Source organism: Danio rerio, chromosome 3 (genome assembly GCF_052040795.2).
Source record: "Danio rerio strain M-AB ecotype USA chromosome 3, GRCz13ab, whole genome shotgun sequence".
Lineage (NCBI taxonomy): Eukaryota > Metazoa > Chordata > Actinopteri > Cypriniformes > Danionidae > Danio > Danio rerio.
This window is the reverse complement of record NC_141023.1, coordinates 10,268,742-10,283,552: the sequence shown is the minus strand read 5'-3', so window position 1 is coordinate 10,283,552 and position 14,811 is coordinate 10,268,742. Positions and strand designations below refer to the sequence as shown.

The 14,811-nt window shown below is 36.1% G+C and overlaps 2 protein-coding genes across 2 annotated transcripts in view; both read left to right on the top strand.

Moving 5' to 3' along the window:
* si:ch211-190o19.1 overlaps positions 1 to 14,811 on the top strand; it is a 491,573-nt gene that overhangs the window by 198,933 nt on the left and 277,829 nt on the right. The window lies entirely within an intron of this gene.
* Positions 5,041 to 14,638, top strand: mif4gdb (MIF4G domain containing b). The gene is given in 6 exon segments (NM_001013284.1): positions 5,041 to 5,128; positions 8,353 to 8,435; positions 8,739 to 8,848; positions 11,151 to 11,306; positions 13,220 to 13,312; positions 13,782 to 14,638. Coding segments are annotated over 5 exon segments (669 nt in total). The 5' UTR covers positions 5,041 to 5,128; position 8,353; the 3' UTR covers positions 14,010 to 14,638.

Sequence of the window (14,811 nt, the reverse complement as noted above, 5' to 3'; positions counted from 1 at the left end):
AACGCCTTAGCAACCACTTAGAATACCCTAGCAACCACCTAGCAACACCTTAGCAACCACCTAGCAACAACTCAGGGCACCATAGCACTGTTGCTAGCATGATGCTAGCAACTCGATTAGCATGTTGATAGCATCATGCTAACACGATTAGCATAACGCTAGCTACATGCTAATCATGTTAGCATGATGCTAGCAACTCGATTAGCATGTTGTTAGCATGATGCTAACACGATTAGCATCATGCTAGCTACATGCTAATCATATTAGCATGATGCTAGCAAGTCGATTAGCATGTTTATGTTAGCATGATGCTAGTAACTCGATTAGCATGTTGTTAGCATGATGCTAACATGATTAGCAACATGCTAGCTACATGCTAATCATATTAGCATGATGCTAGCAAGTCGATTAGCATGTTGCTAGCATGATGCTAACACGATTAGCATCATGCTAGCTACATGCTAATCATGTTAGCATGCTAGCAACTCGATTAGCATGTTCTATTGCCCAGTTTATTACCGTTTTGTACCCCATCGATTTGCCACGCAAACCCCATTCACATTTCCTTTAGGAAATGTACAATTCTAGTTATTATTCTTCTTCTTCCGTACGTTTTTCGGCGCGTAACTCGTCCCGCAGCTTTCGTCCCAGACCCTTGAAAGTGGGGTCAAATCGTGCGGTCTTATCGGGAATGGTGTGCTATGACTTTTATAAGGAGTGGGGGGTTTTTTGGCCCCGCAGGGGCCAAAAAACCCCCCCCAAAATCCCATAGACTAAACATTGAGCCGAACTTTGACGAATCACAGCGCCGAGTCTGAATTTCGTAGAAATATGGGATTCGCAACAGCTGTAGGGGGTTGCAGCCTAAGTGAGAACATACCACGCAGGGGGGTATAAGTTGAACCCCTGGGGGGCTAGGACGTCCCAAAGTGGTCCCATTGACTTAACATGGGCCCCATTGACTCCCATTCATTACATTGACTCCCATTATAAATGTCACATGTCAATCACAGTACATAGCAGTGTCATACTGACTTGGGGGTGGGCTCATTTGACTCAGGCAACCAATCAGCATCTCACTATGATTTTGAAGCTCACAAGCCACGCCCCCCCAAACCACTTAAAGACCCCTAATAAGTGCCCCATTGACTTAACATGGGGTGGGATGTCCCATTGCAGATCCCATTGACTTCCATTATAAAGGTCACACATCTATAACATTACATAGGAGTGTCATAGAGACATGGGGGTGGGCTCATCTGACTCAGACAACCAATCAGCATCTCAATATTATAATGAATCTCACAAGCCACGCCCCCAAACTGGTCCCATAGACTGCCATTATAACTGCTCTACATGCATATCTTTGCTTAGCAGTGTCCTATTGACTTGGGGGTTGGCTCATTTGACTTGGACAGCCAACCACATTCAAGTTCACTCTGTAACATCGCCCATAGCAACAAAACAGAGTACCCTAGCAACCATTCATCAACAGCTATATCTCGGCATCAGAACATCGTAGAGACTTGGGGATTGGCTCGTTTGACTCATGCTAGCAAACGGAACTTCCTATATGCTACACATGCTAGCAGTGACTAGCTACATGCTAATATTGACTAGCCAAGTACTGTAACTTGCTACAAATGCTCACTAAGTATAAATATTTCATCAGGCATGTATGTGAGGCTTGCCTAGTAACCACCCAGGGTACCCTAGCAACTGCCTAGCAACCACCCAAATTACCCTAGCAACCGCCTAGCAACCACCTAGCAACCACCTAGTAACGCCTTAGTAAGGGCCTAGCGACCACTCAGGACACCCTAGCAACCGCCTAGCAACGCCTTAGCAACCACTCAGAATACCCTAGCAACCACCTAGCAACACCTTAGCAACCACCTAGCAACCACTCAGGACACCTTAGCAACCGCCTAGCAACACCTTAGCAACCACCTAGCAACCACTCAGAACACCCTAGCAACCGTCCTGAGGGCCTAGCGACCACTCAGGACACCCTAGCAACCACCTAGCAACACCTTAGCAACCACCTAGCAACCACTCAGGACACCCTAGCAACCGCCTAGCAACCACTTAGAATACCCTAGCAACCACCTAGCAACACCTTAGCAACCACCTAGCAACCACTTAGGACACCTTAGCAACCGCCTAGCAACACCTTAGCAACCACCTAGCAACCACTCAGGACACCCTAGCAACCGCCTAGCAACGCCTTAGCAACCACTTAGAATACCCTAGCAACCACCTAGCAACACCTTAGCAACCACCTAGCAACCACTTAGGACACCTTAGCAACCGCCTAGCAACAACTTAGCAACCACCTAGCAACCACCTAGCAACACCTTAGCAACCACCTAGCAACCACACAGGACACCATAGCAACCGCCTAGCAACGCCTTAGCAACCACTTAGGACACCTTAGCAACCATCTAGCAACCACTCAGAACACCTTAGCAACCATTCAGAACACCCTAGCAACCAAAACAAATACATTGTACCCCATCGATTTGCCACGCAAACCCCACTCACATTTCCTTTAGGAAATGTACAATTCTAGTTATTATTATTATTATTCCGGCTTCTGACCAAAAAAAAGCAATCGCTTCTCCTCCCAGGGCTTAGATGCTACAAGCCCCAAATTTGGTCAAAAGCTGTCTATTGCCCATGAGATGGTTGCTGTATGTCCTCATGCCGATAAGATTTGTAGTTTTTGAATTAAAAATTTTTTGAATTAAAAAATTGTAAATATTACAATCGAGTATTTGGGGCATATAAAAAAGTATACAATCCTCAAATTTGGCCAAAAGATGTGCTTTAAATTGAAGATAATTATCATATTTATTTGGTGTAATTATAAATAACAGTTTTCCTATAAATTTTTTTTTATATTAAATTTGTTAATTTCAAACCTAAAGCTCGTCAGAGTGTCCACGAGATGGCGCCAGAAGACTATTTTTGAGCCCTTTGGAATTGAGTTTACTGCACCTTTGCACCTTTTACAATTTCTTTCCATTCGGTCCGGTCGGACCTGAATGTCTTTATACCGTTGTAATCACGTGTAAATTCTAACAAAGACAATGTTTGCACTTTTTAAATCACATTTTATTTATTGTGCAAAAATAAAACATCCAAACAGCATCATAACCAATAAAAACACACAGCAAAGAAAATGTATTTTAAAATAGTGAATATATATATATATATACATACAATGTATGGAGATTTTTTATATCCCCTTAATATGCTCTGCTGTTGCTGCATCAATTTCTCTCTGTAACATATGGATTGCAATTTAAACTGCAATGTTCACAATTTATTATTATGGGGGGAAAATCCAAACAGTATTATAATGTTTTAAAGCAAAAATGTTAAGAACAATTATTTACAAACAGGTAAAATAAAGTGTGTGTATATACATATATATACATACAGTTGAAGTCAGAATTATTAGCTCCCCTGTTTATTTTTCCCCCAATTTCTGTTTAATGGAGGGAAGATTGTTTCAGCACATTTCTAAGCATAATAGTTTTAATAACTCATTTCTAATAACTTCTTTATTTTATCTTTGCCATGATGACAGTAAATAATATTTAACTTGATATTTTTCAAGACACTTCTATACAGCTTAAAGTGACATTTAAAGCCTTAACTAGGTTAATAAGGTGAACTAGGCAGGTTAGGGTAATTAGGCAAGTTATTGTATAACGATGGTTTGTTCTGTAGACTATCAAAAAAAAATTGCTTAAAGGGGATAATAATTGTGTCCCAAAAATAGTTTTTAAATAATTAATAACTGCTTTTATTATAGCCGAAATAAAACAAATAAGACTTTCTCAAGAAGAAAAATATTATCAGACATACAGTGAAAATTTCCTTGCTCTGTTAAACATAATTTGGGAAATATTTAAAAAAGGGAAAAAAAAAATCAAAAGGGGGTTAATAATTCTGACTTCAACTGTATATATGTATGTATATATATACATACATATATACATATATAACACATACACACATTTATGGTTAGGGTTATAAGGATTATTTCTTAATCCCCCTTTTATGTTAGCAAAAACATAAGTTTACTTCAGATATTTCTTTCAAAACAATATTCTGTGCCGCAAAAGAGCCTTCTCCTCACTTGTGATAATGACAATGAAGCTTTTGGCCTATGCTGTACCAAAAAAAAAATAAAATCACCCAGGTGATGACAACTAAATATTACGATTATAACATTGTGTTAGTGGCCAGTGGGGTGGAACAACGTCATTGGTCAGAATTAACCACGTGATGAAGACGGCCTAATATTGTATTTAATGCGATTTTCTTCCTGTAAACTGTATATATAACTATATATATATATATATAAAATGCTGCAAATTACTGTAAATTGACTGTACTCTATATTAACTGCAAAAATTATAAGACTGATTAAATAAAAGACAAATTAACTAAATGCATGTGCTATTGTTTCATTAGTATTTTAATGTAATATTTTTCTTCATATGATATTTATTATAATGTAATTTTGTTCAGATTATAATATATACTATAAATACTAACTATACTATAGTGATCTGCATTAAACAACCTGAACAAATCAGTCCTCTCTCTCTCTCTCTCTCTCTCTCTCTCTCTCTCTCTCTCTCTCTCGATTTGATCAAAAATGTAAATGAGGCCTTCCGATTAACAGTCCAGTGGACCCTAGCAACAGCCTAGAAACCACTCAGAACACCCTAGCAACTACCTAGGAATGCCTTAGCTACACCTTAGCAACCGCCTAGCAACCACTTATCAACCGCTGTGCTTCCTGCCAACTGCCTTTGAGTCCCCGGCGCAGTCACGTTGGCTTTCTCAAGCCAACATCAAAGTTCGTCAACGAACTTTAGGTTCTAGTTATATTGATTTAACTTCCTTTGTAAACAGTAGCTCACTACTAAAACCTCCCAGCCAATCAGTTTACTCTAACACGAAAACGTCACGGTACGTCATTAATATTAATAAGGCAAGACGCTGAGAGTCTGGTTGGTTGGAGCTCGAGACAAATCCGCTGGAGAAAGAGCGAGGAAGGAGAGATATGTGAACATATCTGCTTGTTTGAGTCTCCTGTTACTTTTAAGTAAGTTAAACATGCAGTTTTACACCAACATGAGGACATATTACAAGTGTTTTTAACTTTGAAATCCGTCCGTAGCGTAAGAGTATCGATTCTTGTGCTCCTGTATTATCTTAAGATTTAGTTTTAGCCACATATGCTCGTGACATTACTGTGAATGTGTGCATTTGAGAGTCTGTGTATGTCTTTAAAGTTAATTTGAGCGGTTTTGCAGCATTTATTAGTTAATAACTAGTTTACATGTGCATTTTGAGTGGTCACACCTGGCAAAAACTAACAAAAGTACTATTGTTTTGCGCACGTTACGTTACTTCCATCGTTTAGTTTGACTGTTTCTAAAATATGATAATTATTATGTACCAGCAGACAGTTTTAGACTTTTATCATGAAGGTTTGTGACTGAGGTGACGTTAAAATTGTTTTTATGTTCGCGCATTCGTTCATTTTAACGGTCTCTATATTGTTTACCACGCTAACGTTACTTTGAATATTCTGTCTGAAACAGCATTGAAGTGTGACTTTAAAACACCTAGCTAACATGATTACCCTATTTTATAACCTGCTTGTTGAACTTGTCAGCCCGAGGGTGTTTGCCCGGTTGTGCTAATCCGTTTATCCCTTTAACAACACGAGCTGCCCTGCTTTCCTTTGAGTGTCAGATTGGTGACTGCGCATATTTCACACATGATCAGTTTCACAAGAATCACAATATAGCCACCATGTTTTGGTCAAAGGCTAATAATGTATATAAAATGATCAATATTAGTGCCCATTATTCATTTGTTGTGTGTGTGTGAAGGTGAATTTACCTTTCTGATGGCTGTTCATATTTTAACATAATTTTAAAACATAACATTAGCTTCATTCAACAGACCCACTTGCCAGGCAAATATGTTTGTTTTTGTATTACCCATTCATGACTTAAATATAAACAATAGCAAATGTTATAAAACAGACATTTTACCTTGGCATTTAAAAAATATTTATTTTGCATTATAAACTTAAATTTTAACTAAACATTGCAAAAATGGACTAACAGGATTTTTTCTTGGGCAATATTAGGGCACAAACATTTTTATTATTATTATTATTATTTTTTTTTGTGGGTGAATTTATCTTTATAATGCGTGTTCTCATGCATATTTGAACAATGTTGCAGATAACATTAGCTTTATTATGCAACAGAACTTTTATCTTAAGTCCTGCATTGTTTTGTATATGATTGTTTATTTAGCTTCATAATCTTCATTTTTAACTAAACGTGGCAAAAATGGAGTAACAGGATTGTTTCTTGGGCAATGTTTGGGCCCAATCATTTTTATTTATTTATTTATTTATTTATTTTATTTTATTTTATTTATTTTTTGTGAGTAATTTTATCTTTATGATGGTTGTTCTCATGCATATTTTAACATAATGTTACAAATAACATTAGCTTTATTCAACAGACCCACGTGCCAGGCAAATATATGTTTGTGTTGTTTTTGAATTACCCATTCATGATGACTCTAATTACAAATAGCAAATTTTATGAAACAGACATTTTACATTGGAATTTTACCCTGAGCTCAGCATTTTTTAAATGATTTGTTTTGCTGGCTTCATAAACTTTTTTTTTTTTTTAACCAAACACAGAGTAACAGGATTGTTTCTTGGTCAATATTAGGGCCCACGATTTTTTAATAGTTTTATTCATTTATTTTTGTGTGTGCGAATTTACCTTTCTGATGGAAGTTCTCATCCATATTTTAACAATTTTAAATATAGCATTAGCTTCATTCGACAGACATGCCCGGCAAATATGTGTGTACTGTTATTGTTTTTGTATTACCCATTCATGACTCAAATTACCTGTAAACAATATCAAATCTTATGAAACCTTGGCATTTTACCCTGAGTCATGCGTTTTTGTTTTTTTTTTGTAAATGACTGTTTTATATGCTTTATAAACTTCATTTTTAAACAAAAATGGAGTAACCGGGTTGTTTCTTGGTCAATATTAGGGCCCAGTCGTATTTTTTTGTTTGTTTTTATTTTTTGGGTGAATTGACCTTTCTGATGGGAGTTCTTGTACGTATTTTAACACAATTTTACAGATAACATTGGCTTTATTCAACAGACCCACATACCACATACAAACATGTGTGCATGTGTGCGTTGTTATTGTTTTTGTATTGCAAAATGCACGACTCAAATTACTTCTAAACAATATTAAATGTTATGCAACAGAAGTTTTACCTTGGCATTTTACTCTGAGCCCAGCATTTTTTGTAAACGATTGTTTATTTTGCTTCATAAACTTAATTTTTAACCAAACACGGCAAAAATGCAGTAAGAATTGTTTTTGATCAATCTTAGGGCCCAAGCATTTTTACTTGTTTTATTTTGTGGGTGAATTTACCCTTCTGATGGGAGTTCTCATGCATAATTTTGCATCATTTTATATATAGCATTAGCTTTATTCAACAGAACCACATGCCAGGCAAATATGTGTGTGTTTTGTTATTGTTTTTGTATTACCCATGCATGACTCAAATTACATAGAAACAATATCAAATGTTATAAAACAGAACTTTCACCTTGGCATTTTACCCTTAGTACTTCATTTCTTGTAAATGATTGTTTATTTTGCTTCACAAACTTTAATTTTTAACCAAACATGGCGCATATATATATATATAATACAAATTATATATATATAATACAAATTATATATATATAATACAAATTATATATGATTGATACAAATGATATATTTTCTACCTGTGTGTCTTAATGCAAGCTGTACATTTTAAATAATTAGATTTCTTAAAATGAATTTACAACTAAAACAATAAATATAATTTTACTGCAGCACTGCTGCATGATTAGGGGTGTAGGATATTTTTTTCATAATTTTTATTACATAACATTATATAATAATAATAATTTTTTTTAGTATATGAGATATTTAATAGCACAATAATTTAATTTGTTTGACTGTCTTTATAGAAAATATTTAAGAAATCAATGTTATGTTTTATATAGTTTATACAGTAGGTATAATTTATTCTTCTAGATATTTATTGTGGGCCACCACAGATGTCCTGGGGCCCCAAGCGGCCGCTTGCCTTGCTCATTGGTTAAATCTGCCTCCCTGCCATGGCTTCACATTAAAACTTCAAACTTGTACCTGAATGTTGGTTATTGATCTGTCAGCTTATTTTCTGTCTTTCTTCTTTAAACAGAATGGAGAACTCCTCCAAAGAAGACTACAAGATCCAGTCATTTGATTTAGAGACTCAGAAACTTCTCAAAACTGCCTTGAAAGGTAACTACAGTATATTTGATCTGGTGTATGTTTTGCATTATCCATTCTGCTTGGAGGCTCAAATGTTATTGAATTATTATATAATTATTATATATTATACAAACCAACTGTAGGACATGCTCTCTCATCTCCATATGCTTGAATAATATAATAATTTGAGTATATATAGTAAGTTAGACTTATAGCATTATACTGGTGCTTCTCTCTGATGATTTGAAGTGCTTCTGTTATTTTTATATTGTAAGTCACTTTGGATCAAAAAAAAAAAAAAAGTATTATATTAAGGTATTTTTTACTTGTCAGACCCAGGATCTGTTGACCTGGAGAAAGTGTCCAGTGTAATAGTGGACCAGTCTCTGAAGGACCAGGTCTTCAGCAGGGAGGCCGGACGCATCTGTTACACCATTGTCCAGGTAAACAATTGTGCCACATACACAATTTAATTAGTGCTGCATGATATTGGAAAAATATGAGGGTAAATCAGTAGCAAACCTTGAGAGCTTGCAAATCTAAATGTGAGAACTTGTGATAGTAATATGTGTATGTTGAAATTGACACTGATGTGAATAGTCGAATCTCTCGATTTTCACCCTTATACAGTTTAATAATCAAAACACCCGATGCAGATTAATAGTTCTTTTTGTAAAATGTCATTTAGGATTGCAATCTGACACAAAATTGTATGCAAACTTACCTGCGTGTTGTAATGCAGTTTTGTGGTGCAACCACAAGTCGGCGCTCACAACCTTTTAGATTTGGCAGTTTCAATCCTCACGTTCTGCTACACATTTTGCAATAGTCCAGAGTTAATTTCAATCTACACATACAAATATTATCCCAAGTTCTCACAGTTAGATTTGCAAGCTCTCATTGTTTGCTACTGATTTACCTTTATAGAAATGTTTTTTTTTTTAAATGCAAATGTTTGTGAAATGTTGACTTTCTTTAATTTAAATTGCAATTATATCATTATTCAGATAACTTGAAAAAAATGTGAAAAAATGAACTATTTTAGATTGATTGGGATGATTTTGTTGGATAGCTAATTTGCATAAATTGCAATAAGCAAATTACAAGCATATATAAGTACAGTTGAGTAAATGCACAAATGGAGTCTAACAATATTCAGGTACAGAAATAAAATAATGAAACGTATAATAAAGCATTAATTATTTGCATAATATTTCAAATACAATAACAAATAATAATAATTAAGTACAGTTAAACTTTGTTAAAGCTACAAACATAATATTCCTGGTGTCTGAATGCTTGAACTTGCTTAAAATGCATACACGGTTACAGGCCCTTAAAAACATTCGCACAAACGTTTACAGCTTGCCCAGAGGAAGAATTAACTTGTTTCATACAATCATCATAATCCTCTGTATTATTAAAACCAAAGAGTAAATCTAGGTCTTTTGGGTGTGAATGTACTCTGAATTTTTGTAGACTGAAATGTCATGTTTTCATTGCAAAACATTAGTGTTTGCCACAAGGAAGAAAAAAAAAAACACTGTACAAACACTGGGATGTGATAAAGATCTTTATTGTTTACCTGTTGTGATGCTGCATGTTTTTGAGATGCATTATACTGTCATATTACTTGCAAATACAGGTAGACGACAGAAAGTCAGTTTAGCTGAAGAAAATCTTTATAAACTGTAAATGAAAAAAAAAAAATCACGTTATTATGGTTAAACTGAAGTGACTCTTCCATGTTTGTGTGTTCTGAACTGTTGTATTTGGTCAGCTATAATCCTGGCTTCACATTGAACATACTGTAATGTGAGAATTGTGGATTCACACATTCAATTCAGCTTTATTTACATTTACATTTAGTCATTTAGCAGACGCTTTTATCCAAAGCGACTTACAAATGAGGACAAGGAAGCAATTTACACAACTAAGAGCAACAATGAATAAGTGCTATAGGCAAGTTTCAGGTCTGTAAAGTTATTTGTATAGCGCTTTTACAATGTAGATTGTGTCAAAGCAGCTTCACATAAATAGTCATATTAACTGTAACATTGCGATATCTATGCTAAAACGATCTATATTGTGCAGCCGTAATTTTAATGCACAACACTTAACTGTTCAGATAGATAAAAAAAGCTTGGGTAATCAAACATTTGTACACCTTTGAATTGAACACCTATTATGCAAAAATCATTTTAAAAGTGCTTTAGACACAGTTGTGTGTTAGCAGTGTGTGAATAACCAGCTTCTAATGGTAAGAAGATATTAATTCTGTTTTTGTAATCACACTTCCTAAAAACAGTCTGCAGAAACACTTTGTTTGACATTCTCCTTTGCATTTCATCAAACTGGAAAAGTCTCACCTATTAGTGACGTTCTCTCCGTCATTAGCATAAACAGCCCTGAGTGAAGCAGCCGTCCACCATTAGTTTTCTTTAAACAGATAAATTTAGACCTGTTTTGGAATTTGCCACTGCTGATGTACAGGTATTTGTAGCTCCGCCCTCTTTTGAAAAGAGCACAATTTCATTTGAATTTAAAGTGACAGACACCAAAACGGCACAATTGGGATCAAAGCCTAAAAGGGACAGTTTCAAAGAGTTATAAAACATTATTTGTGGTGTATTTTAAGCTGAACCTTTACAAATACACTCTATGGATATCAGAGACTTGTTTTACATCTTGTAAAAGGGGGCTTAAAAGGTCTCCTGTTATACTGTGTTGTCTTGCTTTATTCAGGCGGAGGCCAAACAGACGAACGGGAGTGTGTTTCGGCGTAATCTGCTCAATCGACTGCAGCAGGAGTTTAAAGCCAGAGAAGAGACGAGAAAGAGGTCGACTCAGGAGTGGGTTTGTCTCGTGTCCTTCATCTGCAACATCTTCGACTACCTCAAGGTGAACAGCGGCCTTCTGTTTTTATGGCTGAAGCTTCAGTCCTGTACTTGTTTTTATTGTTAATTATCTGAAATGAAAAATTTGATCAGTAAGTGTGACAATGGTCCAAAATGTTTGTTCGTCTTGTGATTTTATATATAAAGTCAGAATTATCAGCCCTCTTGAATTATTAGCTCCCTGTATATTTTATCCCCCCAATTTCTGTTTAATGGAATGAACAGAAACGCATATCAATGCATTTCTAAACATAATCATTTAAATAACAAATTTATTTTTAACGGTGGTGCAGTGGATAGCAAGATTGCCCTACAGCAAGAAGGTCAAGTCAGTTGGCATGTAAAAGTCCAAAGACATGCGCTATAGGTGAATTAAATAAGCTAAATCTCTTATATAAGGGCATTTGCTGTGTAAAACATATGCTGGATAAGTTGGCGGTTCATTCCACTGTGGCGACCCCTGATTAATAAAGGGACTTTGCCGAAAAGAAAACGAATAAATGAATTTCCAATAATTGATTTCTTTTATCTTTGCCATGATGACAGTACATAATATTTGACTAGATGTTTTGCAAGATATTACGTGGTTTCCTCTATATTCTTTCATGGCAGGGTGTCACCAAAATTCATTCCCGCCACGGCTACATTACAGCTTCTCATTCAAAACATTCAGCAGTTGTTGTTGTTTTTTTATTTTTAATAGCGGGTTATAATTGCACTAAAACATATTAAAAGGTAAGTGAATTTTAACTGTGTGAACATTTCTGTAATCGTAGTAGTGCTGTGCGTCATTTGTTTAACCCTTTAAGGTGACATATTGACTGACAGATGCGTGAGTCCAGCAAACATGATGTAGCTTTCAGTTATGATGGACACAGTTTCCATAAATATACTTTATTTATAAATAAAAGTCTATGTTTCTGCATACTATGACTTTATCTTGCTGGAGTTTATGGCTGTTTCACTTTACTTCAGGACGCATCAATGCCGTTCTGTAGGTCTATTCGAGACATTCATAATTACTCCTAGCAAATCTAATAAATGGAGACATCCTCGTTACATAAACGCACTAAATTACACTTCAGCAGCGTTTATTTGAGAGCGCACTAGAAAATTTTTGCGTGAAAATCGTATATTTGAGGGGGCGTGCAAGAAGTTCTGTGCACAAACAGAGGAAATTGGCATGCAAGCAAAGAGATTCACATGCAGATATTACATAAATGTAATCTCGAGTTGTATTACTGTACTCAAGACCTGCTATTAGAAATAAAAAAGAAACAGCAACAATTGAATGCTTTGAATGAGAAGCTGTAATGTTGCTGTGGCAGGAATGAATTTTGGTGTGGCGCCCCGCCACGGAAAAATTAATGTAGCGGAAACAATGTGCACATTATATTTGAGAAACTGCATTTGCAAACTACCAGTATTGAATTTAACAAATTGTATTAAAGTTTTTAAACAAATTGAGAACATTACTGACATTTTTTTTAATGTAAAAAGTAGGTGGGAGTGAAATGTTAATTAGAGTGAGGACATGGCGGTACTTATGCTGGGGTATGAATTACAATAATGCTTGAATTAAAATAAACGGTGCCTTAAAGTCCTTGAATCTGCTGTTCATAAACTTGTGGGAACCCTGCACCCACTTTTATTTGTGTAGACTTGTCTGATGGTCTAATAATCCATTTCATTTGCAAATATTTGAGAAATGTAATGAATTTACAGTCGGCCTCTTTGTGTTCCTTCTTGGCTTTAATTGTTTACTAGCCAACTCGAAAATACAGATTCAAAATACAGACTGTCGTCTTGCTGTTTCCTGACCTTTAGATTCAGAGTCTCGGTTATAAATGCACAGTTATAATAAATCACAGTTATAACTCCATAAAGCGCTTGCTAATTGTATTCTGTCCACTGCAGGTCAACAACATGCCTATGGTGGCTCTGGTTCACCCGGTCTATGACTGTTTGTTCAGACTGGCCCAGTCAGATGCCCTGAAGAATGAAGAGGAGGTGAATGTCCAACATTATTACCGCACTTTATTGAAAAGGATTGACTAATGAGTAGATAAATAGTGATGCATTGAAACGTCTAAACCCAGTGTATTTGGCTGAAATGGAAAAGATCATAATTGAAAAAAAAAACAGTGATGCTTACAGCCCAAGTGAGAAACAGCCATTTTGAATCTGCTGATATGCTAATGCATTGGCATTTTTAGCTCCACCCTCTTTTCAATTTAGGGCTGGGAGCACAATCTCATTTGAATTTAAAGCGACAGTCACCAAAATGCAACAATTAGGATCTAAAAGAGGCAGTTTCAAAGAGCTGTAAAACATTTTTTTTTTTGTGGTATTTTGAGCTGAATCTTTACATACACACTCTAGAGATATCAGAGAATTATTTTACACTTTGTACAAAGGGGAATAATAGATCCCCTTTAAAGTATTTTTAAAGTCAAAAAGCTCTGTCTGTGTCTCTCAGGTGGACTGTCTGGTGCTGCAGCTTCACCGTATTGGAGATCAGCTTGAGAAGATGAATGTTCAGCTCATGGACGAGCTCTTCAATCTGCTGCGAGATGGGTTTCTCCTGCAGGAGGATCTGAGCTCCATGGGACGCCTGCTTCTGCTGGAGATCCTGGAGTTTCGTGCTGGAGGCTGGAAGCTCAGCGACACAGCTCAGAAATACTACTACAGTGAAGTGACGGACTGAGACTCCACCAATCAGCAATCAGTGGAACATGAAGACATTGGAACCAAGGATGGAGGTTTCATTTTTAAGATTAAAGAGATTGCACTTGTTATGCTTTCAATCCACTTGATTCAAACATGTTTGGTGAACACAAAAGAACATGTTTTTACAACCAAATTAACAATATTATTATTTTTTTCTTCTATAGCAGCTGGTGTCTAACATACTTCAAAATATCTTTCTTTTGTGTTTAACAGAAGAAAAGAAATCAAAGTTGGAATCACAAGACGGAGAGTAAATCTTGAGTAAATGTTCATTTTTGGGGTAAATTATCTCTAAGGTTGCATTTACACTGCAGGCCTTGATGGTCATTGCCAGTTTATGAGTGGATCAGATTTTTTTGATGACCCACTTACATCATCTCTTAAAAGTGACTCATATCCAGTCTAGTTTATACTTCTTTCTCGAGTGATCGACGTGACTCATGGGGCATGGCTTGTGCATTTATACTTCTGCGTGCTGTCTCTGTTGCTATGCAATACACTTCCAAAAAGAAAGTTGGCAGTGAGGTTATGTTCCTCTGTGTCGAGTTTCTTTGCTGGTGTTTTGTTTTTTTCTGAACGCTTCCTTAATATACAATTGGCGTGTGTGCAACAACTTTAATAATAAGGTATACCCAAAACAACCGTCTCCATCCAAAGCTCCTTCGCGGGACTCCACACTTATAAACACTTGCTGCATTGGGCTGGTGCGGCTCTCACTTCCGCCCACACTCATCAGCAATACCAAGCTGACCAATCACAAAGCTTGCATCACGCGTCGT